We start from the raw sequence: 27,656 nt of genomic DNA, 5'->3' as shown, positions 1-27,656 counted from the left end.
ATGTCCAAATATTTTGTCTAATTTCAGCAAGAAGGACTGAACACACACAGTCTTATCTCCTTCCTTCAGTCAAATGCCCCAAAAAGTTAGGACTGAAATTCCAGACAAAGGACCACGAAATTGTGATGTGCGAAAAGAAAAACAAAAACATGCTAAGTTATGTTCTTAGGGGAATAATATGAATTAAATTAATGCAATGTATAATTATAATAATTATAAAACATAAATATAATACATAATACATAAATATAGTTACATTTATGTATTATAATCATAATTATAAATTAAATTAATAATTAAATAAAATATGTAAATCCATTAATTTTAATAATCTTAACATTTTAACATTGATTTAAAATTAATTAATTATATTAATAGTGATTCAATTGATGTCAATTTGATTAATATTAATTTAATTCAATAATTTAATATTTAATGATTAATTTAATATTATTAATAACTTAATATTAAATAATTTTAATAATTCTAATAAATTGATTAAAATTAACAAATTAATGATGTATAAATTGTATTATATAAATTATATTAATGATGTGAATTATATATTTATATATACATAATTATATAGATATAAATGATTTATAATAATATATTATATATATTAAACATGCATTATATATTATATATATAATATAATCTGAAAATACAATCTGAATACAATACAATATGAAAATAAAATTAAGAAAATTTTATTCACAATAACATCAAAAATTTTAAAATAGGAATAAATTTCACAAATAATATACTGTTGTACACAGAAAACTATGAAACAATGCTGAGAAATTAAAGAACCTCCAAAATGGAAAGACATTCTGTATTTATGGATTGGAAGACTCGATATAGTCAATATAGTTAAAATATTTATAAATATGGAATATTTAGGTATCTCTCAATTATCTCCCAAATCACCTATAGTTTCAACAATACACCTAACAAAGGGCCAGAGGTTTTTTGTAAAAACTGCTCAGCTTATCTTAAAGTTTATATGGAAATGGTATGGAATTAGAGGTTCCAAAATTATTTGGGAAGAGAAAAAACAAAGTTGGGAAAGTTATACTACCTAACTTCAAAATTTATACTCAAGACAGTGCGTAAAGACAAATATACAGACCTATGGAATAGAATAGAGAGCCTGGAAGTGAGCTCAGGTATATATGTCTACTAATCTTCAAAGATGTCAAGAATATGCAATGGAGAGGAAGATCTCCTTAAAAATTGGTGTTGGGGGACACCTGGGTGGCTCAGTTGGTTAAGCAGCTGCCTTTGGCTCAGGTCATGATCCCAGCATCCTGGGATCGAGTCCCACATCGGGCTCCTTGCTCAGCAGGGAGCCTGCTTCTCCCTCTGCCTCTGCCTGCCATTCTGTTTGCCTGTGCTGGCTCTCTCTCCCTCTCTCTCTGATAAATAAATAAAATCTTAAAAAAAAATTGGTGTTGTCAGAACTGATATCTATATGCAAAATAATTAAATCGTACTTGTATCTTATACCATACATAAAAATCAATTAAAAATAGCTTAAAGATTTAAACATAAAATCTTTAAATCTTTAAATCTTTATGTTTAAATTTAAACATAACGTCTGAAACTGTGGAAGAAAACATAAGGGAAAAGCTTTATGACATTGGAATTGGCAGGAATTTCTTTTTATTTTTTTAAGATTTGTTTGCTTATTTTAGAGAGTGAGTGCATGAGCAGAGGGAGAGGCAGAGGGAGAAGAAGTGGGAGAGAGAGAGGGTAGCAGACTCCCTGCTGAGTCGGAAGCCCACTGTGGGACTGGGTCTCAGGACCCCAAGATCATAACCTGAGCAGAAACCAAGAGTCTTACTTAACAACTGAGCCACCCAGGCACCCCTTGCAGTAATTTCTTCTATATGACACCAAAAACACAAATAGCAAAAGCAAAATTAGACAAATGAAACTACATCAAATTTAAAACTTCTGCATAGCAAAAGAAACAGTCAACAGAGTGAGAAGTCAGCCTAAATAAAAGGGAAAATGTTTGCAGACTGTATCTGATAAGGGTTTAATATCTAAAATACATAAGAAACTCCTACAACTTAATTACAAAAAACAAATCAATTTTTAAAAGACAAAAGAACTGAACAGACATTTTTCTAAAGAATACATGGAAATGGCAAACAGGTATATAGAAAGATGCTCAACATCACTAATCATCAGGGAAATGCAAATTAAAAACATAATTAGAGATCAATTCACACCTGTTAGGATGTCTGTTAGAAAAAAAAAATAATGATGATGAGTTGGTCACAATAGAGTAATTGGAACCCTTATAACTTAGTATGCCTAGTTATGTAAAACGGTGCAGCCAGTATAGAAAATGGTATGGTCCTTCCTCAAAAAAATTAAAAACAGGATTATCATATGATCCAACCCTCCTGCTTTTTATCATATGATCCAACCCTCCTGCTTTTGGTTGTATATTCAAAAGAATTGAAATCAGAATCTTAAAGAATATCTGCTCTCCTGTCTGCACTGCAGCATTCTTCACAATAGCTAATCTATGGAAATGACCTAAATGTCTATCAGTGGATGGATGAATGGATAAAGAAAAAGTGGTGTATACATACAATGGAATATTATTCTGCCTTAAAAATGCAGGAAATCCTGCCATATGCTGCAATGGGGATGGCTCTGGAGGACTTTATGCTAAGTGAAATAAGCCTTGTTGTTACAGAAGGACCAATCCTGGATGATTCACTTGTATGAAGTATAGTCAAACTTAGAGAAGAAAATGGTGGCTTCCAGAATCTGAGGTGGAGGGAGATCAGGAATGAATGTTCAATGAGTATAAAGTTTCAGTTATGTAAGATGAATAAATTCTAGAGATCTTCTTACAACACTGTGATATAGTTAACTTAAAATTTTTTCAAGAGGTTAGATCTCATGTTAAGTGTTCTAACAACAACAACAACAAAAAGAATCACAACAACAACAAAATCTCATAACAATGGTACCATATAGGGGTTGAAAAATAAGGGAAAGAATGGGACAGAGTGTCCCAGAATGGGACAACATTTGCCACTTAAATTACTAAAAAGTTTAAATTTGAAATATTTAAGGAACTACAAATAAGACAGAGATGGGCAATCTGATGTAAAAATCTAGCAAAATATGAGATGTTATTTTATATAGGAATATATATTGGGGGTGCTTGGGTGGCTCAGTTGGTTCAGTCTGCCTTCAGCTCAGGTCACCATTCCAGTGGCTCTCTGCACAGTGGGGTTCCGCTTCTCCCTCTCCCTCTGCTCCTCCCCCTCCTTGTGCTCTCCTTGTGCACTCTCTCTCTCAAATAAATTAAAAAAAAATCTTACAAAAAAATGGAATATATTTAAATATTAAAGAAATGTGTAATTCTCTTAGTGGTTACTAAGAGAATACATATTTACAAAATGATAAAACATTTTTTACCTGTCGTGTGAGATAAAATAATAAAATTTGATAAAATTATATGCTAGAAAAGATATTAAAAGACTGCTCTTAACCAAGGCTGTCAACTATAAAATTTTATACCTCTTTTGGGAGCAATTTGGTACATTTCATCAAAATAAAAAATTTACTTAACCTACAATTCTAGTTCTTGTTCTATCTGAGAGAAAGACCCATATGCATGAAGAGACAAAGTATTTTTTGTTTGCAAGAGGAGAACATAAGTAGAATAGAGTTCTTCATAATTCTCATATTCTGATAACTAATTAATCCGAGAAATGGTCATGGTGCATAGTAGTTTTAATGGTTAAGAGTGAAAATATATTGTTGAGTTAAAACATATGCATAATGATTTATCCATTATGGTATCATCTATCATTAAAAGGCCCCTAATGCTATCCCCCAGAGAGCTACATTTGTGTCTAAGTGCCTAGAAGTCCTGGACAGATTTGCATTACTTGATTTGATTAAAGAAGTAATGGGGGGAGCAAGAGGACTAATACTTAATTGAAGATAGGATTTAAAGATGACTTTGGCCTTAACCTCAACACATTAATTTTTCTTGGAAAGGTATATTCTCATACCAAATGAGTAACTATAAATTACTTAGAATAACTCCATTGTCTCATCTCAATCTTTTCTTCTGGAACCACTTTTACTCATAAACAGTGTTTTGGGTTTTGCTAAGGTTTCCTGCTGCCAGTTCTTCTGCCTTCCAAACCTTCCTCCACATAGATGTCACAGTGTTCTTTCTAATTTGCAGTCTGGTAATGTGGCTGTGGCTTCTTTCCTTTAAGCCCTCTGATTTTGTACTGCTTTAAAATAAAAACCACACCTTTTTTTTTTTTTTTTTTTTTTGTCATAGAAACCTCTTCACCATCTGGCCCCAAACAACCTTTTACTGCTTAACTCATTTCTGTTCTACTTCTACACATGCATTTTAGCCTTCCAGGGCTATTACGATTCCTCAGAGATACCGTTAATTTTCACAGGTACAAAAAAAATACATTTTGCAAGTAGAATGTCCTCCTCTCTCATATGTATCAAGTTCCAACTCAGACAACCCCTGCTGACCGCCTTTTCTCAAACAGGCTCTGGGCTAGATTATTTACCCTCTCTTATCACAGGGTAGCACATTCTCTGATACAGTCCTTAATTATTCTCAATTACTAATATTTCTTTCTATGCCTTCTTCAATGGAACAAATAAAGAGATGGTTGATTATTTCATTCATTGTTGTGAATCCAGTTCTTGGTTTGTATTAAACTACACATAAATATGCTTCATAAACCTTTTATACTTCCATTTTACACATTTGCAATTCTTTTTCTCTAAATTTTCTCGTGGATTTGATCCCTCTTTCCGAAATGCCCACTTAGTTTTATTCTTCTATAAACTGTCAACTTTCTCAAAGTCTTCCCATACACCCCTCATGTACGTACACCTCATATTAGTTTCTCCAAAATATTATTCTTTTCTTCAGTGGTGTCCTTTCTTCTCAGTGTGCTTCTAGTCCCCACCCTCTTGGAGTCTCTACCTCTGCCTGATGGAACCCCTCGATGGAGCCGCTTCAAAGTGGCTAGGCTTGCAATGCGGAGCACAGAGGTGGCTCCTGAATCCTACCCATTTCACAGAACATTCCTGCTCATGAGAAACAAGCTAGGCAAGCTAGGTAGTGGATAGACTTGATAAAGGCAAAGCAGGAAGAAGTCTGGGACAGATGTGTTTTGGAAAAAACCTCTGAGGCTTTTATGGGAATATTTAAAGCTCCGTGTGGGACCTTCATATTTGACAGGTTTACTCCTTCCCAGAATTTTGAAAGTGCTCTCATGTACACCTAACGAGCATACAAGAAGCACCTGTGCTTTCTGCCATTTACACTATTCAAACACAAAAAGGTGCTTACATTTGGTAGTTGATGTGTATTCCCACACGTAACAGACATATATGCACACACCCACACACATGCACACCCACGCAAACACACACTTAATCACTTTGATACCAGAAACACTCGTGTAAATAAGGTTTATATTCACTGACAGAAATATTTTCGAGGCCAATGCATATCAAACTAACAGGTATTCAAATAAAAATGTAACTTACACATACATTCAAGGGGGCAGAAATGTGTATATGCTCATTCCCTGAGATAGAAGCACTTCTGAATACCTCCTGATAGAAAAGCGTGTCTCAGGGAAAAGGCGTGTGGAAGCAGAAGTGCCTGTAGGTGCGTGTATGTTGTCATCTACGCACTCATCTCCACAAACTGTGGATGCCAAATGCTCTTCACCAATCTTTTGCCACCACACCCAGTCAAAGATAGGTAAATTTAAAGATTCAGTCATTCTCCAAAACAGCAAATGAGTAACCTTTCTCTCCTCACAGACACACATATTCACCAAAAGTTCACAAACGTCCCTTCAATATGCAGCCGCATGCCTCCATCATGCATATATATGGTGTGTATGTGTGTGTGTGTGTGTATATATATACATCTGTATGTATCAGAAATATATATCATACATTTCATATATATGTGATATATATAGATATATATATCTATATATATCAGAAATGCAGAGAACCGTAAACATACATCTTGAGTCCCATCTCACATCACTCAATTAGGCAACTTTATTTTACTTCATGTATCTGATATATTGCTACAAAGGTAAGTAAGCTCCCTTTTTCTCAAATGGAAATCTTGCTCTCTATAGATTTAATTCTATGACTCAAACCTTAAAGTGCAGGCATTGTCACCAAAATGTGTATAAACACCGAATGCTGTTTTGGGGGAGAGAAGAAAGGTTTTATTCATTACCAGATTCACTGCCTTCTATCTGAAAGACAGATGGAAATAGGATATTTGGTTATAGGGCAGGTTTCATGCTGGTGTCATGGAGAGATCTGAGCAGACACAGGGATAAGAGTATTATGGGCAAATTTGCTCACTTTACATATGTGTCCTACATCTAGTCCTGGCAATTGGGGCCCTCACCATAATTCTCCCGCTATTTACTAGCATTGAAGACTGTATGTCAGATAGAGTCTGTGGTTGCTGATGAATGCTGCAGTATTTGGATGGCTTCAAGAAGTGGCCAATGTGTGATGATTTAGAGCATCAGCTCTCTAGCAGTTGGCCCTTAGGGGGTAAAATAGAGTAGGAAGAAATGGCTAAGACAGTGGATTTGTCTCCAAGGCAATAATTGCCCCTCCATATCCTGAGAGGCCCCCTGGGGGCCTCTGGACTATACTGAAGGAGATCTCTTTAGTGCTGAGCACCAAGCAATCCACTGGAAACTGGTGGTATATCCCATGGATAACCACTTAACAAAGTATGAGATCAAATCAGGTACATTATTGAATACTGATATGCTAAGAGACCTATGCACATCAGGAGCACAAGAAAAACAAACATAGATGTGGGAGGGAGGAATAAAACAATCTAGGGAAGAGGAATGATTAGATAAGTTGGCCTAAATTTAGAAAATAACCTCCCATGTTCTTAGTCTCAAATCTTGGTGGATAGTTGGAATATAAGGCAATGATCAGTTCTCCTGATCCCTATAGCCAGGTGATTGCTCAGGCTGTGTCTTTACTGGACAGATAGAGCTTTGCCCTGAAGAATCTGGAAACAAAAGACCTTGGCAGGTTATTATTGGGCAAGGTAAGCAAAAAATCAGGCCATATGTGGGAGACAGCAGATACCACCACTGAATTTTTGAGGTTCCCCAAATTCCACCATCCAGAGTTTTGGCCACCAGTAAACTTAAAACTTCAATATGCAGTTTGGAAACATTCTTCCGTGATCTATTTGGTCAGCAACATCTGTTCCATGTGACCTCCTCATTCTAAAGTATGATGTTAAATACTCAGTCCCAATTCCAAATAGACCGCACGCTTGGTCATGTCCTTGACTTTGCACCGACAGTTACCGTCTCTTCTCTCCAGTTTTCCATCTCAGGAAACGACTTTTCCTTACTAGAACTCAGATGCTACCAGCTCCCACAGGCCTTCTATTGTATTGCTCCCTCCCAGTGAATCACTCTCTCTTCTATTACTCTGTGAACCCCTCTCCCATAAGCAAGTGCACTACTGGAACTCTTCCCCTGCCTTCCTACTGCTCTGTGAGCTAACTGAAGACAAGTACGATCTTTTGCATTTTCATTCCTGTAATAACATCTTTCCATTAGACATGAAATCAGTTTGTTGAATTCCATGAATGTTTTAAAGAGTCATCTTAGGTAAAAAATGTGTTTCACTGCCCAGATTCTGAGTGCCATGGTTCCCTCCCTTCTATAGAGGGCACCATGATTTTCTGATCTCTCCACCAGTTCCATCCCAATCCTTTAGCCCCCGTCTACCTACCGGCTCTTCAAAAATTGAAGAAATTTTCTGAGAATGGTCAAATTCTTTGCCCTATTTCCTTTCTATCCTTTCAGGCTCAGAAACAGAAACTGCCACACCTATTTCTCCCTCCTCCTCCCTCTTTCTTGTTTCACCTCCACTCACTGTGCACGCCTCATTTATTTTATCACTCTCACCCTGAGTCTTATTGTCCCTCCCCAAACCTGCTTCTCCCTTTTTGCAGTTCACTCACCACACTTGGTTCTCCCAGTGACCCTCACACACTTTGATGTTCTAGTAGACTGACTCAGGTGTACTCTTTCTGCAACTCTTATTGTAGCCCATCTGGGCGAGTGGGTGGGGTGTGGGTTACAAGAAAGGTGAGCCCAGGTGTCCAACCTCTTATTGCCTGAGCCCCATGGGGAGCCTCAGTGAGAATGCTGTGGTTATTAAGGGCCAGTTGTTCTGCCCAGAGGAAGTGCCATGATGACCTTTGAACTGCAGCGGGAATGGAAGAGTCCCACCATCCTTAACATCCAGTCCTGTCCTCATAGCCTGTGAAGCAGGTTCCCCTCTACCCCATACTAATCCTGAGCATCTTGTCCTTATAGGTCCTGGTGTTGTGTCTCACTCTGGCCTGTCTGCTCTTTGACCATTACCACAACCTCTCCCCAGCCTTTTTTTCAGAGAGCAGATAATGAGCCCTAGAGAGTGCCCCAGGCTCAGTCCACAGGGACACCTTCTGGTTTTGTTGCTTGTTTCTGTTTTAACTAATTGCCCTTAGCTCAGTGGGGTACCACATGGTGCTAATGGCTCTAAGGTAACAGGTTCTATCTCTGCAGAGCTCATTTAGTCATTTTGCTTTGCATCCTCAGGCTAAGCCCTAAATCAATTCAAAGACTACAGGGGTAGAGAATGGTCTCTTATCTTTGTGACAGTTCCGTCCCCATCCCTGGCCACATGCACACTGCTATCCATAAAGTCAACTCTCTCTGAAATACAACAGCTAGCTGACTGGACCCCCTCATTCCTCTGACCCAGTCATTTTGGCTCACTCTCTTTCTCTCTCTTTCCTTCTCTCTTTCTTTTCTGTACTTTGCATTTTCTCATTCTCCCTGCCATTTCTTGTTCTTTATAGATGCCGTGTTTTCTCATAGATCAGATATCACCAGGCAACCTGCTCCCCATGCCAGCTTGTAGCTTTTCCTTCACACCCTGGACATAATCAGCCCAAATCTCCATAAATGCTCATTGTGTGCCATGCTGTCCGCTGCTCCTCCCCTCCCAGAGAACTTCCAGGGTGCTTTTGTTCCTGTAATCCCTGCAGCAGACCTGGGTAACCAGATCCCAGCTCGCGGGTTTACCCAGCGCATCCCTGTTACTTCTACTCCCTTTCAGGAGATGCTGCCTTAATCTCTCTATCCCCAGGGCACAGCTACACTTCTCCTGGACTCAGGTTACCCTCCTCAGAACTCCTTCCAGCAATTCCAGCAGGTGTGATCTGTTGGACCTAAAGCTGCCCTCAAACTCTGCAGCCGAAGTTTAACCCCATGGTGAATGGATCTGAAGACATGGACAAAGTCAGTCTTAGCACCTCAAACACCTGCAACTCCATAACCAGGTCCTGTCTCAGGCTCCCTGATTGGTTCAGTGAATGATTTTATATCTTTCTGTCATCCTGGGATCCAGGGCTGCCTTTTCTCTGACCTCTAAATCATAGGAAGAGCCTCATATCTATCTGTACTCTGGTTTCCTGGATCTTCAGGATAGCCATTTATTCATGTGATAAATGAACAGATCGCTTACTAGGCTGGAGGAAGGGACAAAATTAAACCATCCTTGGGTCCCTCCTTTTCTTAGATCAACATGTGTGTCATTGGATTTTATGTTTCAGGAGCCCACAGTATGGTGCTGTGTCTTTCTGATTTAGACTGTCTTGGTAAAAATCCTCACTTTGCCGCTTTCTAGCTGTAAGGCTGTGGACAAGCTACTTCACACATCTCTGGGCTTCTGTTTCCTCATCAAGAAAAAGAATTAGGATGAAATGTGAGTGAGGTATCCAGTTAAAGATAGCTGGGATATAGTGGGAGATACTGGGAGATAGCTTAAACAAGTGCTGGAGATTAAGGAGTGCACTTGCTCTGATGAACACTGGGTGTTGTTTGTAAATGTTGAATCACTGCATTGTACACCTGAAACTAATATTACACGGTGTGTTAACTAACTGGAATTTAAATAAAACCTGAAAAAAAGATTAAGCAAATACCATTTTTGCTCACTGTCAATGTTGCCACAGAAATATAGCAATTAGAACAAGAATCCATGCTAAATTTCATGACAAATTCTCAGATTGGATATCCACCAGTACAAGCTCACTACAAGGCAACTATTTAACATTTGCTGGGAGGGAAGGAGTAAGCAAATGCTATGCTAGTGGTTGTAGGGCCCAGCAGCAGGCTGCCAAAATGTACCACAATGGCATCCTGGATATTTTGAAGTGAAACTACCTGGGTAACAGCCAGTGCAGGGACACTCAGACAGTTTTCTGTCACTCCTAAAAGCAGGAAATATATTTCCCAAATGAAGAACAGGACATCCCTGTCACCAAATATAGAAACTTTAAAGCTGAGAAAGCTTCAAAAATAAACCTTGCTACTTTTTTATTACTAATAAAGTAAATTTCACTTACTGAAAATTTCACTTCCTTAAACTCCAAAATGTCTGTTTTGTTTATTCTGCCAACTTCTCACACATTTATTTTCTCTATGTATGAAATGTATAAAAACTGCCTACCTTGGTCATTTGTTTGGATCTCAATTTCATTATTATGCCTGTGTGCTCTTACTGAAATGTAGGGGTTTTCTTCTGTCAATCTGTTTCATGTAAATTTAACTCTTAAGTCTAGCAAGAAGAACCTTGGACAAAGGAAAATTTGTTCCTCCTCTTCATAATCTATCTAGGTAACCTCATTGCTCCCAAATAAGCTAGTATTCCCAAAAATATATGTGACAATGGAATTCAACATTTTTGCTAGGAAAAGAACATATCTACAGCCCAAGTGAGTGGACTAATAGAAAAAACAAACCAGACTTAGTCTGTAGGCTCTCTAACTCGTTGGCTGTTGACTGGCTATCACTTTCCTGTATTAGAAGCTGCTCTTATGTGTGTGGTCTACTCCTCTTTCAAAGCCCATAATGGCATGTTGAATCCAACACATTTTCATGGGCAAAACTCTCAGTATATTGAAAATACAAGGTGAATTTCCATACTCTCATAAAGGACATCTATAACTAACATTATAATTAATGATGAAAGACTTAATATTTTCTCCCCAAGATTGGGGGAAAAGGTAGGAGCATATGCTGTCATCATTCTTGTACAACATTTTGCTGGAAGTCCTATTCAGTACAATGAGGGTATATAGAATGCATACAGAAACATAGATTGGAAGGGATAAATACATAACTGTGTATTCACAGATAGCATGACAGTCTATATTTAAAACCCCCCAAGAAATCTGTGAGAAGGTCCTAGAAACTTAAAGGCAAGTTTAGCAAGATGACAGGATATAAGGTCAATATAAACAAATCAGTGATATTTCTACATGCTAGCAATGAGTAATGAAAGGTGGATTTTGTTAAAGTACCATTTATAATAGCACCAAAACGACACACAAGGGTATGTAGCTAATGAAATTTGTGCAGGGTTGTTAGCTGAAAACTATAAAACATTGCTATTAAAAAAAAAATGAGATGACCTAAATAAATGGTGAAAATGAACACTTTTTAAGGTACCATTTCTATCCAGATTGTTCTAAAGATTTAATGTAATGCCAATCTAAATCCCAGCCATGTTTTTGTAGACCTGTGTAAGCTGATTCTAATTTGTTTACCTTGGGTACCTGGGTGGTTCTTTATTTCTGCTCAAGTCATGACCTCAGGGTTGTGGGATTGAGCCCCACGCTCCACACTCAATACAGAGTCTGTTGGAGATTCTCTCCCCCTTCTTCTCCTTGTCCCTCCCCCTGCTCACACACACTCTCTCTCAATAAATAAATAATCTTATAAATAAATAAATAATGAATAATAAATGTACATACAAAATCAAAGGAACTAATATAAACAAAACAATTTTGAAAAAGATGAGAAAGTTTGAAGACTCTTAATACCTGACTTCTAGACTTCCTGTAAATCTACAATAATTGGAAGGATTTGGTTTTGGCAAAGGGATAGACACATAAATCAGTGAAACAGTATAGAGAATATACAAGACCTACAGAAATAAATCAATTTACTTTTGAACAAAATAATCATAAACCTAAGTGTAAATCATAATACTATAAAACTTTTAGAAGAGGAAGTATGAGAAAATCTTTGAGACTTTTTGGTATGCCAATAATTCCTAAACTAGACCCAAAAAGCACAACTCAAAGCAAAAAACATATATAGATATTTCATCAAAATATTTTTATAAGATATCTTTTTATAAAAATGTTTCATGAAAGACACTGCTAAGAGAATTAAAAAATAAGAAAGACTAGGGAGACAAGTCACAAATCACATAAACAACATTTTTTTAATCAAATTATATATTTTTTAAAAACTATAAATTCAAAAAAATAGTAACCAAATCAGAAATAATAGGCCAAATATTTGAACAGATATTTCACCAGAGAAGATATATATATGGCAATAAACACATAAAAAGAGGCTCAACATTATTAATCATTAAGAAAATATAAATTAAAACCACCATAATGAGATGTCAATATATACCTGTAAGAATGACAAAAAAATTGATAATTGAAGTTGCTGGTTGGAACAAAAGCAACTAGGATTTTCATACACTGGTGATGGGAATACAAAACTGTACAACCACTTTGAAAAGCAATATGGTAATTTTTAGAAAGCTAGACACATACTTAAGATATACCTGGGGTATTGTATTGCATGGAAGACCGGGTGATATATGCAAACAGTGAGTCTTGGAACACCACATCAAAGACTAATGATGTACTGTATGGTGATTAACATAATAAAAATAACAAAAATTAAAACATCTATAAAAAATGAGATATGCCTGGGATATCCACTTCTAGGTATTTAAACCAGAGAAATAAAAACTTACATACATATAAAAACCTATGTGTTAATGCTTATAAGAGCTTTATTTATAAACAAATGTCTTTCAACCACCAAGTGGATAAACAGAATATCACCTATACCCATTCAATGAAACACTGTTTAGCAATAACATGGATAAATCTCAATGCTTATGTTAAATGTAAAAAGTCAGGTTTGAAAGATTATTACTATTTAATGAACCAAAGTTATAGGGTCAGACAACAGATTAGTAGTTATCAAAGGCTTGGGGTATCAACTATAAGGGATATCAACTATAAGGGATCAAATATAAGGTGTAACATAAGGGTCTGTTTTGGGTTGATGGAACTTTTCAGTATTTGGATTAAAGAGGTGGTTACATGACTCTATGCATTTAACAAAATTAATAGAATTGCACAAAAAGAAGTAAATTTCATTGGATATAAATTTTAAAACCATTGAAAAATGGAAACTCTCGTAAGAGTAGTTGTCAGTTTCTTTGAAATTTACCTTTCAAGGCTTATCCATCATTTTTATGTCCTTCCTCTCTCCCATTTTCTCATTGTATTATCTTCTCTTGGTTTCCTCTTTTTTTCCCTTTCTTCCTTTCTTCTGTCCTTCTCAACTTCCATTTTTTTAATACAACAAATATGTTTTTTTTTAAAGGCTTTATTTATTTATTTGACAGAGAGACAGAGACAGAGACAGAAACCACAAGTAGGCAGAGAGGCAGGCGGCAGGGGGGTGGGAAAGCAGACTTCCTGCTGAGCCAAGACCCAATGTGGGGCTCGATCCTAGGACACTGGGATCATGACCTGAGCCAAAGGCTGAGGCTTAACCCACTGAGCCAACCAGATGCCCCCACCACAAATATGTTTTGATCACCTTTGCCATACAATAAATAGCCATGGATCATGAACTGAAGCATTTGTTTTTGACAAATTCTAGTAATTCAGTTTTTTAAATGCTTCAGAAATGTATTAAGAATGAGTCAATAAGAAAGAATATGTTTTGGAGAAAATTTAGACTTGCATGAATGTTAAAAATTATCTTGATGTTGTGAAAACTGCTTAAGGAAAAACAAGATACATAGACTTACAAATTATTTATAAATGTATTTTCAGCTTCTCATGGTTTTTCATAAGACTTTCATAAAAAATCAAATTTACGTGGCAATGAAATAATTTAACTACATGTAATAAGACATCTGTCCAGTTCGAATTTGGTTAGTGCCAAATATTAGAATAATATTTTCTAAAGAAATTGACAATAAGAGAAACCTCATTTCCTCATGCATAACTAAAAGAAAGAAGGAACAGGGAAGAACAAGAATAAGCAAAGCAGTTTATTTTTATGTGAATAAAAAAAAAAAAACCTTAGAATGTAATTGAAGAAGTCTATGTGGGAGAAATAGAGGGTGTGGGATTGTAAACATTGTTCAATATAGAAAGAAAGGAACAATACTAGAAACATTTACGGTATTTAATATATAATATTATATTTAATATATGTGTCAGGACTCTCTATTTATTGAATGACTTACAGTTTTGTATTTACATGACTAGATGGATTGAACTATCAACTGAGATAAAAAAGTAAAGAAATAGGGGCTCCTGGGTAATTCAGTTGGTTGAGTGTTTGCCTTCAGCTCAGGTCATGATCTCAGGGTTCCGGGATAGAGCCCTGCATCAGGCTCCCTGCTCAGTGGAGAAACTGCTTCTCCCTCTCCCTCCTCCTGCTGGTGCTCGCTCTCTCTCTCTCTCTGTGTCAAATAAATCAATAAAATATTAAAAAAAAAAAAAGGTAAAGAAATAGCCAGTTAAAGTATGGAGGAGAAAGCATAAAGTTGCTTTTAAAAATTATCGATTTCTACCGTTACATTGTTATGTATAGGAAAGCAACTGATTTCTGTGCATTGATTTTATATTCTGCCACATTACTGAGTTGCTATATGAGCTCTAATAATTTAGTGGTGGAGTCTTTGGGTTTTCCTTAAGTATCATGTCATCTGTGAAGAGAGAAAGTTGGAATATTACTCAGACATCAGAAAGGATGAATACTCAACTTTTGCATCAGCATGGATGGAACTGGAGGGGATTATGCTAAATGAAATAAGTCAAGAAGAGAAAGTCAATTATCATATGGTTTCACTTATTTGTGGAACATAAGGAATAGCATGGAAGACATTGGGAGAAGGAAGGGAAAAAATGAAGAGGGGGAAATCAGAGTGGGAGACAAACCATGAGAGACTATGGACTCTGGGAAACAAACTGAGGGTTTGGGGGGGGTCAGTTAGCATGGTGTTGAGTAGTAAGGAGGGCGCATATTGCATGGAGCACTGGGTGTTATATACAAACAATGAACCATGGAACACTACTGCAGAAACTAATGATGTATTGTATGGTGACTAACATAACATAATAAAAAAATAGTTTTGGATTTGTTCATTTTGATGAATATGAGTGATGTTTAGGTAAAGATGATGATCATCAGACAGATACATGTAAGTGTCTGAAACTCAACACAAAGATGAGGATCGGAGATACAGATTTGGAAGGAATCTGCTAATACATACAATTGAATGAGAAAAGCAAGAATTAAAGTAGGAAATGGAGTCAAAGACTCTAGCACTGAGGTAGGGTTAATATTGAACCTGGAAAGAGGCAATTTACTTGAACTCTGGGAAGAAAAGGATGGGTGTGGATATATTTCAAGAAGTAGCTAAGAGAGGTAAGGTACTGAGAAAGACTAGATTAAATCATCACAATTCTTTTGAATGAGTAGGGGAACGGTTTTGCTATAGAATGTGCTGAGAGAAAGACTGAGTCAGAGGGGGGTTGGAAATGTGAATATTTGAAACTGCTTTTGATAGGAATGGTATTAATATCCAATTAAAGTGAATTGAAATAATTAATGGAAGATAGATTCTCTAAATCTATAAGACCATATAGTCTTATAGACTATTGCATAGTCAGTGTCCTCCATCTTTGATGAGGTTGAAATTTAAAAGGAGAGATAGTAATTGTTTAGTTTTATATTTGTTCTGACGAATAGACAGAAAGTGAAAAGAAATCAGAGTCCAGGGACGCTTGGGTGGCTCAGTAGTTTAAGTGTCTAACTTGATCTTGGCTCAGGTCATGAGATCGAACCCTGTGTAGGGCTCCGCACTGAGAGTAGAGCCTGGTTGAGATTCTCTTAAAACATTTTGGTTGAGAGATTGGAATAAAATTATAGTGATCCAATTACACAAAACTCCTATTTGTCAGCATAGATGAAAAATAGGAGCAAGAGTGGATTAAGTTGCAAAATGCACCTTTGTAACGAGCAGTGAAATATAGAGGTTAAATTATTTTAAGTAGAGCAATTCCACAGCTTAATTACTCCAATTAAAAGAATGATCATATGATGTAGAAATGAATTTTATTTTATTAAGGAACTGAACACTTTAAGAGTCTGTGGTATTGAAGAGTAATCTGTATTAATGTTAAATTACTGTGGGACTATTGTATAGATAATGGCAATTGATTAAGAAAGCTTAGTCTATGAAGCTCTTTCTATATGAGCATTTCTTCCTTATCTAGTCAGGTTTTGCACAGTGCATAGCTAGATTTATCAGGTTGATACTGAAAACTGAAAAATGCAGATAAAACATCAGGAAAAATTCATTCACTGGGGGAGTCATTTCGACTGTAGATTTCATGGGAAAATCTTGGAGTCACTTTTCTTAGAGATATTTTTGTTTGTTATTTTTGCTATGTTTTGAGAAAAATAAAGGCAACTATCATCAGTTTAGAGTGTGGAAAGAGCGAGGTGGCTAAGATGGCCTTGAGAGACCATGACTAAGCAATAAGCAGTCTCTTGAAACTGAACCCCTCCACACATATACACAAAAACAAACACCTTTTTCTATTAGGCTCCTTAATACTATCTCATATCCCAGACATGAATATCTAGGAGGTAATTTTATTGCCCTGGGGAGACTTCCTCAATCTCAGAAGCTCCAGGGAATAACCCTGCTCATTGACCCATGAAACTCTCCATGGTGTAGTAGTAGGAGAAGTTTTGGAGCAGTGCAAGAAATAAAAGTCCTCATGTGGGTAGTGGCAATGGTTTTGCCAGGCGAGTCTTAGACTGCTCAAGATCTCTTCCAGTTAGGGACATTCTCAGCAACGAGGTAAGTTTTAGAGAAAAAGCAAAGGATAAAGTTGGCCTATCAACAGACTATTTTAAGATACCATCACGGAAGTTTCTAATTGTTTCCCAACCTCTTCTCTCCTGTCCCTTTATCTTTCCTTTGTCCTCTTTTCTCCAACCCAAGCACTCCATAACCTATGTTCTGGCCCTCTTTCTCATTCACACCTTTAAGGGAAAGATGTGAAGATAACTTCTTTAACTTCATTGTAATAGGTCACCTTTTTCTATGAGGTGGATAGATAGCTGATTCTCTTATAAATGCCATTGCCTTAAAGTGTAGGGAACTCCCAGTTGATGGAACTAATGTAGGCAGAAGATACACATCACCTGTAGAATACTGGATACTGTTTCTATATTGGTTAGACACTGGACTTTTAAAATTACTTCCATTTAGAACCCTAGAATGATTGCAGTTTTGAAATTTCCCCCTTGATAAGAGAGTTTGTGGCTCTACTGTCAAGTGAGGTGTGCTTATAATTAATTTCTACATCAGGAGGGTTTTTTTGTTTCCCTGTTTCCTCAGATTCTCTGTAGCTATCATTCATCCTGGTATAATGAAGAGTCAGCCTTTCCTTTGAAGGCCAGTCCTAATCTTATTCTATCATCTACAAATATCCTGCATTGCCTAGATAACTTGGAAGTTTCCCTAGACTGGTGGAAGTGTGTTTTTTGTTTGCTTGCTGTTACTCACGTAAGAGAGAATTTTTTTTAGTTTTATTTTATCGTTCACCTGCTCCTACAATTTAGGATCTATGACAAGACCGTTAGCTTATGGTAGCCTGGGGGCAGATACAGAACACTTAGTCTGTTTTCCCATATATGTGGCAGTATGAACCGTGGAGGGTCAGGCTTAGATTAACTTTCAAAGGAAGAACTTGGGATCTAAAAGACTAATCTTTAGGAGATAAGCTTGAACTCCTGTTTTCTAGATCTTGGGCAACATAGGTAAAGAACAAAATCTAAGGACCAATATTAGGGAGTAAGCACCTTGGCCAAGAGATCTAACTTTGACTTGGTCTTCTCTACTTGAACACTCAAACTCCCATGGCACTTAACTGTAATATTCCTCAGCAAGGCTGTGCCTTTCCCTCTCTCTTATCCGCTTTGCTACTAACTAGGTATTTGACTGAGGGTAAGCTGCTTCTTTAGGCTTCAGTTTTTTTATTAGTAAAATGTGAAATAGATAAACTTTTACTTCTGATGCTCTTTGCATCTCTGTTTTCTCTATTCTTTTTCTCTTCTCTCCTTCCCTCCCTCTACCTTATTTTATTTTCCCCTCTATTTGTCTACCTCTTAAACGTTTCTCTCCTTTCCAATTTTTATTCCAGTTATTTGAGAAATATAACATTTTATTTCTCAAAAATCACAAAAACAGACAAAAACTAAAATAACAGTTTTTGGAAAGAAATGTATACTGACAATCTAATAGGCCAGATTTTTGAACCAACAGCTAGCCCTTTTTCATAAGAGCAGTGTGGATAAATGGATGTTTGATAGAAAAAGAGAAAATGTCCTGGCTAAGGCTGGAAATATGAATCAGAAATCTTTCAAAAGGGATCTTGTAGGAGACTTCAGTACAATGTGATTTTTGATTCACCATGAGCATGGGTCAGCCAGAGTTAAAAACAGCCTGGATGTAAAATATTCACGAATTGAGGAGCAGAAGACAAATTATTCAAAAATGATAAGAGATGTGAAAGTAAATGTGAATGTGACTTATTTGTAGTTGGGTGAGTCTTTTTCCCCTCAGCCAGTAGAATTTTCCTCAACAGGATACACCGTGGAATAGTAATTTTGGGATTCAGTCCTCTCTTATACCCTCCCCACCCGTGTGAAAATAAAATTGTTTGACTCCCAGGAGTCAGATTCTAACATATTGTTATATCACTGTATTTTTAGGAAGTCACCCATCAGGACCCCACAAGCACCCTCCTCATGCCTGTGTCACACTGGCTTCATGGCAGATAATAACCACTCTTACTTCCAACACCCTTACTTTGTCTTAACTGGAATTCCAGGGCTTGAACAAAAGTATTATTGGATGGCATTCCCATTGGGTGCTATATATGTCATTGCTCTCTTTGGCAATGGTGTCATCATCTCTACCATCAAGTCTGAATCATCCCTGCATATCCCCATGTACTATTTTCTGTGCATGCTAGCATTGGCAGACATGGGGCTTGCCCTTTGTACTTTGCCCTCTATGCTAGGCATATTCTGGTTTAACCACAAGTCCATTGCCTTTGATGCCTGCCTTGTTCAGATGTACTTCATTCACACCTTCTCCGCCATTGAATCTGGAGTCCTGGTGGCCATGGCCCTTGATCGGGTTGTTGCCATCTGGAACCCGCTCAGGTATGGTACCATCCTAACCAATGGTGTGGTCTGCAGAACAGGGACAGTCATCTTGACAAGGGCAGTGTGTGTGGTCTTTCCTGTGCCTTTCCTCATCAAACGACTTCCCTTCTATCGCTCCAATATTCTCTCCCACTCCTTCTGCCTCCACCAAGATGTCATGCGCCTTGCCTGTGCCAGCACCCGGGTCAACAGTCTCTATGGCCTCATTGCTGTCGTCTTCACCAAGGGTTCTGACTCCCTCTCCATCCTCCTCTCCTATGTGTTCATACTCCGAACAGTAATGGCCATTGCCTCAGGGGAGGGCCGGCTGAAGGCACTCAACACCTGTGTTTCACACATCTGTGCTGTACTCATCTTCTATGTTCCACTTATTGGGGTGTCTGTCATTCATCGTTTTGGAAAGCACCTTTCACCACTGACTCATGCCCTTATGGCTAATGCCTACCTTCTTGTACCCCCTGTGCTGAACCCTATAGTCTATACTGTGAAGACCAAGGAGATACGAAAGAAAATCATCCAAATATTTGTTCAAAGCAAGATTACTGCAGAGGGTTAAGTTCTGCCAGTTTGAGAGAGAAGGAAATCTATTCTGTAAAGGTTCAATTATGAGTATGAGAAATAAAGGTTATCTTTTTCATGTTTTCTGTGTGATTTGAATTAGACAAAAAGAGATTTCTCTGCTGGGGTGCCTGGGAGGCTCAGTGGGTTAAGACTGTGCCTTTGGCTCAGGTCATGATCTCAGGGTCCTGAGATAGAGCCTCGTATCAGGCTCTCTGCTCAGTGGGGAGTCTGCTCCCCGCCCCCCACCCACCTACTTGTGATCTCTCTCTCTGTCAAATAAATAAATAAAATCTTAAAAAAAGAGACATTTCCCTGCTTTCAGAGCATATTTTCCTTTTCCTGTGCCAAGTTGTTCTTTGCTTAGTATAGGAAGAGTGACATTTATAGGAACTGTTCAGTGTACTGTCCTATAGCCCTGCATTTTTGGCATATAACACCTGAAGGCAGGGAATATTATTAATTCAATTTTTAAATAACTCTCCTGAACTCAAATAGGCCATGAGTTCAACACCTTTTAAATTAAAGCTCACTAAATTAATTTAACATTCTCACTCAAGAATTAGGAATGACCTCCATTTGCTTAAAAGGGGAGAAATGAACTATACTCATTAAATAATAAGAGAACACCTGGGGATGATACTTTATTAAGACATGAATCAGAAAAATGATCAAATTTTAGGATTACGAATATTAATGTGTACAATGGAGCAGGGGCCAACTATGTTGTATAACTTGAGATCAAAAGATTAAGGGTAAAGTTTAGCTTTTCTGTGTGTGACACTAGGTATTCTCTTACCTGGAAATCCAGTGTGGTTATGAAATTAAGTTTAATCATATGAGTACAACTACTGGTAAACATGAGGTTCTGTTCAATTATAAAGAGTGTCTAAGAATATTGAAGATAAGGGAATAAGAGAACTTATAGTTGTAGACTGCCCACTAAGCAAAAAGACACACTGCCGGAGCCTTTTACATGTTATTTTATTTGGTATTACAGCATCCCTTTGAGGAAAAGTGTCATGTCCAGTCTGTTACTTGCCTGTGATGGGCAAGTAAGGAAAGGCAGAAAATTTGAAAATTTTTATAACAATTTGACTTTGCAGTGTCACCAAAGCATATGGTTTTGTATACAATACAATAAAATTGTATGGGTGCAATTTCTTTTTCCTGATCTGAGTGGGTAGAATTTGGGGTTTCCCAGGAAGGCAAACAGGGTGTACTTGGAGTGTGATTGTGGCTTCTGGTGTGACAAGGGGAGGAAGAGCAGGACCAGTTAGAGGGGCAGGGAGAGAATGGGCTGGCTTGAACTGAATTAAGAAAAAAAAAGCTCAAAATTAATTTACCACATACAATTTGCAAAATACTGATTTAGTAGAAAAAAATAAGATTCATCTTTTATTCTTAAGTAAAACATCTATTCTATGTGTTTGAATTAGACATAGGGCTACATGATAATTCAAATTAAATTTTTCTATGGCAGCTTATTTTAAGATGTAGTTAAACATGTAGTTTGACACATTGTCTTCTGTGCTATTTTCTTCCTCCTTAGAAAGGCTCTCTCCTCATTCTACTCCTTAATTTGACCAAAAAACTGCATCCTACTTTTGCAAGAGGACCAAACCAGATTGATTATTGTGGGCGTTGATGACACATGCAAATCAAAGAAAGAATCAAGTACTGAGTTTCTGAATATGTGTCTGTAATTTTTGAATGTAATATAAACAGAGCATGTTTATACCTTTAAAGAAAGAACTAGGACGTGATTACTGTAGGAAAGAGCAAGTGTTAAAGAACTAGGACGTGATTACTGTAGGAAAGAGCAAGTGTTAAAGATTCTACGGTTAAAAAAAAAAAAGATTCTAAGGTAATTGAGGTATATAAAAAAACTCCACAAGAGCAGGGACACCTGGATGGTTCAGTTGGTTAAATGTCCAACTCTTGATTTCAGGTCAGGTCATGATCTCAGGGTTGTGAGATGGAGTCCTACACTGAGCTCCATGTTCTGCTTGAGATCTCTTTCTCCTTCTGCCCCTCCCCCTCTATGTGCTGTCTCTCTCTCTCTCTCTCTCTCTGAAATAAATAAATAAATCTTTAAAAAAGGACTCCACATAGAGATTATGCAAGGGCAATTAATAATGAACAATTAGGGGCATCTGGGTGGCTCAGTGGGTTGAAGCCTCTGCCTTCAGCTTGGGTCATGATCCCAGGATCCTGGGATCAAACCCCACATCAGGCTCTCTGCTCACCTGGGAGCCTGCTTCCTTCTCTCTCTCTGCCTGCCTCTCTGCCTGCTTGTGACCTTTGTCAAATAAATAAATAAAATTAAAAAAAGAATGAGCAATTAGATCATGAGGGAGAGAAGAGAGAGAGAGAGAGATCCATTGGGTTGTATTTTAAAGCCATTAACGTGAATGTCATCTTAGCAGAAGAGATTTACTGAGGTAGTAGAGTGACATGGGGGAAACTGAGAAATACCCACATCCTGTTGGAGACAAAGAAGTGAAAGCAGGTGAAGAAACAGGAGGTAGCAGTAGGACATGTGAGATGTCATGAAATCAGCGAAGAGATTAAAAAGCAGGGGATGGTAAATATTTGTAATTTGCCCAAATAATTTAAACTGAGGGAGGGTTGAGGTGGAAAGTACTTGATTTGTTAGAAAGAGATTGGAGCCATGGAAAACATACCTTCCATATATTAATGGGCACAAAAGCCAGACTCTAGGAATCAGAGGTGGGATTGCACAGTGAACGTGTGGAGTATGTGAGTCGATTGCTGGTAAAGAATTTAGACTTTTGATCTTGCCACTTCATGGTCCCACCAAAGAATCAAAGAATCATGGTATTCAAAGGGCACTTTCAGCTACTTCCCTCTTAAATCACAGTATGTGAACTTTGTAAAGACCTCTTATGGTAGTTCTCTTTTATCCTTAGTCTGGAGTGGTAGTTTTCAAGTTTTTGGTTGTATATCTGTATAAGGAAAAAAGAAAAAAGGACACTCTCTAACATATTTATCTTTTATATTTATTTATTGAATAATTATATATGGTAACACATTAATAAAAATAAACGTTTTTGAAGACTGAGATAAATTTACATACAAATCAAAGTTATATATTTTTTTTCTCCTTGTAGGCTAACTGATTATAAAGTGTCCTTTATGGGATTCATGTTTTTCATTTAGATGGTATCGATACTGAAGCCTTGGCTGATATTTGCCTTCTATACCAACCAACCATTTTGAAGTAATTCCCATTGTTTACTTCCGTCTTGGCAAGATGAACTTCTTCCATAAGGTTTTGACAATATTGATTAATAGTTTATCTCTCATGCAGCTGTGTCTTAGAATCACTCCTTCATTCCCTCTTCATGGAATTTGCTTGCAAGCCTAGGAAACCCTGAGACATGGATTAAGTTTCACTTTACAGGCTTTAAAATCAACAGATCCAAATTTAAATCTAGTTCTGACACTTAAAAAAACTATTTAACTTGAGCAAGTTACTTTACTCTAAAACTTATTTCCCCGTGTGTAAAATGTTGCTAACACCTACTCTCAAAGATTGTTGCAAGGATATTAAGATATATAAAGGCAGGGGCACCTAGGTAGCTCAGTTAGCTCAGTGTCCAGCTCTTGATTTTGGCTCAGGTCATGATCTCAGTGTTGAGAGCTTGAACCTTGTGTGGGGATCCTCAGTGTGGAGTCTTCCTTGGGATTCTTTCTCTCACTCTTTCCCCCTGCCCCATCCCCCTGCTTGCTCTTGCTCTCTTAATAAATAAAATCTTTTTTTAAAAAAGGTATTTAAAGGAAAATAGCATTATCCATTACTATTAATAAATGTGATACTGAAGTGTAATACCTACTTGACTTGTATATATATTTCTTTTCCGAGAACTGTGCCAAGGATTAAGCAGTAAATTAGTACATTTTCCTCTGTATTTCCAGGTCTAGCATCATGACTGGTTATGATTTCATTAGGTTTAAATGCATATTCATTGAAGGAACAAGTAATTCTCCCAGCAAATTCATTGTTTCATGATTAATAAAATACTTAAAACAGGAACCAGCATCAATGCAAAGACACATTGCATTTGACATACTCATCCTCAACACATGTGTTTACTGCTTTCTTTTCTTTTCTTTTTTTTTTTTAAGATTTTATTTATTTATTTGACAGAGAGAGATTACAAGTAGGCAAAGAGGCAGGCAGAGAGAGAGGAGGAAGCAGGCTCCCCGCTGAGCAGAGAGCCCGATGCGGGACTCGATCCCAGGACCCTGAGATCATGACCTGAGCCGAAGGCAGCGGCTTAATCCATTGAGCCACCCAGGCGCCCCTACTGCTTTCTTTAAAAAAAAAAAAAAAATTATTTAAATTTAATTTAATTAACATAGAGTATACTATTAATTTCAGGGGTAACATTTACATATTCATCACTAGCATAAAACACCCAGTGCTCATTACATCCAGTACCCTCCTTAATGTCTATCACCCAGTTACCCCATCTCCTTACCCGCCACCCTCACTGTTTTCTTAAACTTTTTCTCAGTGCTGAAAGTTTTTACTAGTCCTCATAAAATGCCCAGGAGTAATTTTACTTGGTCAAGTTTTGTTGGATCCTCTAGTACACAGCAAAATATACCTTACTCATACTGGGTCAAAAGAGTAAAGACAAAACACCCATTATTCTACTAAGCATGTGGCAGAAAACTAGGACTACTACAAATCTGTAAAGAAGTGATATTCCTTAAAAGAAAAGGAGTAAATTAAATAATCACAGACGTGTCTGTTTTAATTTTGTTATTTACTTTACTCCATAAATACCAAAACTTAAATGCTATTTGATTTTGTAACAGTTTCCTTTGCTCTATTTTAAAGAAAAAACAAAACAAAACAATATCTGAGAGACCCAACCCTTCAGTAGTGCTATTGGGCTTCCAGAATCCTTCTCTATGTAAATATTATTTAACTGATAATTAAAGAAAGAATATTACTTCATGTTATATGAGTAAATACCCATAAGTGTTATCTAGATAAGCAGGTGATAATTTATCATTACTGATGCTCATCTCTAGTTTAAAAGAAGAAAATTATAGTTTAATTAAATTAGATTTTGTATGTGATACCAGATATCGAAATGTGTACATTTCAAAATGGAGTATATACAGAACAAGAATGACTAGTGTTGTATCATCACCCACAAGCCTTTTACTAGCCTTTTACCCACCCTTGCATTTTACTAGATGTACATAATTTGGCTGCATTGAAACTGCTGAAACTGTTGCACCTTATACTTGACTCCATTTTTCTAGGTCCTGTTCATTTTCCTCTGGAACATGTTTATGATCCGCCTTTGTATCTGCTTGGTCTTCACACTATAGACAATGGGATTGAGTACAGGGGGGAGTAACAGATAGATATTGGCCATGAGTGTGTGGACTACTGGTGACAAATGCTTCCCAAATCTGTGGATCATGGTGACACCAATGAGAGGAATATAGAAGAGGAGCACAGCACAGATGTGAGAGAGGCAGGTGTTGAGGGCTTTGAGCCTTTCATCTCTGGAAGCAATGCCCAGCACAGTCTTTAAGATGAGCGCATAAGAAAAGAGAATGATGAGGGCATCCAGCCCCAATGTGAAGATGACTATGATGAGTCCATAGAGACTGTTAATGCGGGTGCTGGCACAGGCTAGCCGCATTGCATCTTGGTGGAGACAGTATGAATGAGACAAGACATTGGAACGGCAAAACGGTAGCCGCTTTATAAGGAAGGGAACAGGGAAGACTACACAGATTGCCCGGATGAGGACAGTTATTCCAATCTTTCCAATGATGCCATGGGTGAGGACAGAAGCATAGCGTAATGGGTCTCGGATGGCCACAAATCTGTCAAAGGCCATGGACACTAAAACTCCTGATTCTACCACTCCAAATCCATGGATGAAAAACATCTGTGTAATGCACGCATCAAAGGGAATTTCAGGGGCATTAAACCAGAAGATGCTGAGCATGGAGGGCAAGGTGGACATGGAGAGACTAATATCAGTGAGAGCCAAGATGGAGAGGAAGTAGTACATAGGCTCATGGAGACTCTCATCTACCTTGATGACAACCAAAATGGTACCATTTCCCAGGAGAGTTAGTGTGTAGAGAAATCCCAAGGGAAAGGCCATCCATGCATTTTTATCTGGCATCCCAGGGATACCTGTTAAAATGAAACTGTGATGGTTGGCCTGTGATGCATTTGAGTTCATTGTCATGTTGTCGCTGTTGGGGGAAGCTGGACTCTCCCACTTGGCTTGTAGCTCCTAAATTGAAAATATATTTTCATAGAAGATAGGTAAATGGTTTTATGAATATAGAAGAGAAACAGCCGGGGGAGGCAGTTATGTTGAAAACAGAGTCTAGGAGGTTTTTTTTAATCACTTTGTCCCTTTGCTTCCTAGATAATCACATAAGATGAAGCAGCGGGACCCAAGGGCTTAATAGTGTAAAGCATTTTGCTAAATAATCAAAAAATCCACTAAACTCACATCACTACTACCACACAAATACCTACACACAATTCCACTGCCATCACAAACCCATATTCAGACAAATCTATGTGTGTATATTCACACACATATAGTCTTACATGCTCACATATATATAGTATACATATATGTGTGTGTATTTTTCCACATGCCTTTGCATCTGTGTCACTGTATTTATAATGGCCAACATTTTTAAATAACACATTAGTGACAAAACTCTTCAAATTAATATTTAATCTTCATAAATTTTAATAATTTATAATTTTCCATAACCTCATTTTATTATTTTTTATTTTTTTAAATTTTATTTTTTCAGTGTTCCAAGATTCATTGCATAACTTCATTTTAAAGTAGCAAGGAACCCGTAATAAAGGTGGCCCAGAAAGAACCACACATAGGTTATGAGAGTAGCCCCTTACAGGATTTTTAATTTGAGAGTCACCTAATGTACTGGAAACTTGAGGTCATTCTTAAAACCTCTTCCTTCATCAAACCAACGTTTAACCAATTTCACACTTGCCTCCAAAACATACAAAATAAGTATCCCCTCTCTGTCTTTGGTACAGTCAATACATAGTATAACCCGTTTCTCCCAGGCTCCCTGATTATCCTCCATCTTGTAGTGCCCATGCCAGTAATTCTTCATTCTGAAGCCTGAATAAACTCTTTAGATTTGGAGTATGATTTATTCATCACAAGCAAAGTGTCATTTAAGGGTTTATATTGTACCTAGAACAGAGTCTCAAATCCTTACCTTAGCCCTCAAGATAACAGCACAATTCAGCTCCTACTCCTATCTACTGCTCCTGCACCAACTCACATCCTATCTCTCCCCTTTGGTCTCTTCAGTCCAGCCAGAGTTGCAGTGTTTAAGTGCCTGGATCCCACTGAGATACTTTCTGAAACAGGATTTCCACATATTTTTTTTATACCTTTCTTCACCGCTCAAACAATTCCTCTTTGCCTATCAAAGCCTTTCTGTCCTTCCCAAGTGACCCTTTTCCAAGTTCTCAGAGTGATTTAAGAGTCCTTAAGTCATAACTATGTTGTTTTCACATTCTGGGCTTTTCCTTCTCCTAAGTAGAAATAGTTAAAT

At 37.3% G+C, this 27,656-nt stretch overlaps 2 protein-coding genes across 2 annotated transcripts; one reads left to right on the top strand and one right to left on the bottom strand.

The window, feature by feature from the left end:
- Nucleotides 1-19,071: 19,071 nt before the first annotated feature.
- On the top strand, nt 19,072-20,028 carry LOC132011729 (olfactory receptor 51H1-like). The gene has a single exon (XM_059390787.1). The coding sequence runs from the start codon at nt 19,072-19,074 to the stop codon at nt 20,026-20,028; it is 957 nt and encodes a 318-aa protein (XP_059246770.1).
- Nucleotides 20,029-25,333: 5,305 nt separating this feature from the next.
- On the bottom strand, nt 25,334-26,287 carry LOC132011719 (olfactory receptor 51H1-like). Its single transcript, XM_059390775.1, has one exon. The coding sequence runs from the start codon at nt 26,285-26,287 to the stop codon at nt 25,334-25,336; it is 954 nt and encodes a 317-aa protein (XP_059246758.1).
- Nucleotides 26,288-27,656: the final 1,369 nt, after the last annotated feature.

Source organism: Mustela nigripes, chromosome 1, assembly GCF_022355385.1.
Source record: "Mustela nigripes isolate SB6536 chromosome 1, MUSNIG.SB6536, whole genome shotgun sequence".
Classification (NCBI taxonomy): Eukaryota; Metazoa; Chordata; class Mammalia; order Carnivora; family Mustelidae; genus Mustela; species Mustela nigripes.
Note: the sequence above shows the minus strand (reverse complement) of the source record. Positions and strands in the feature narration are given on the sequence as shown.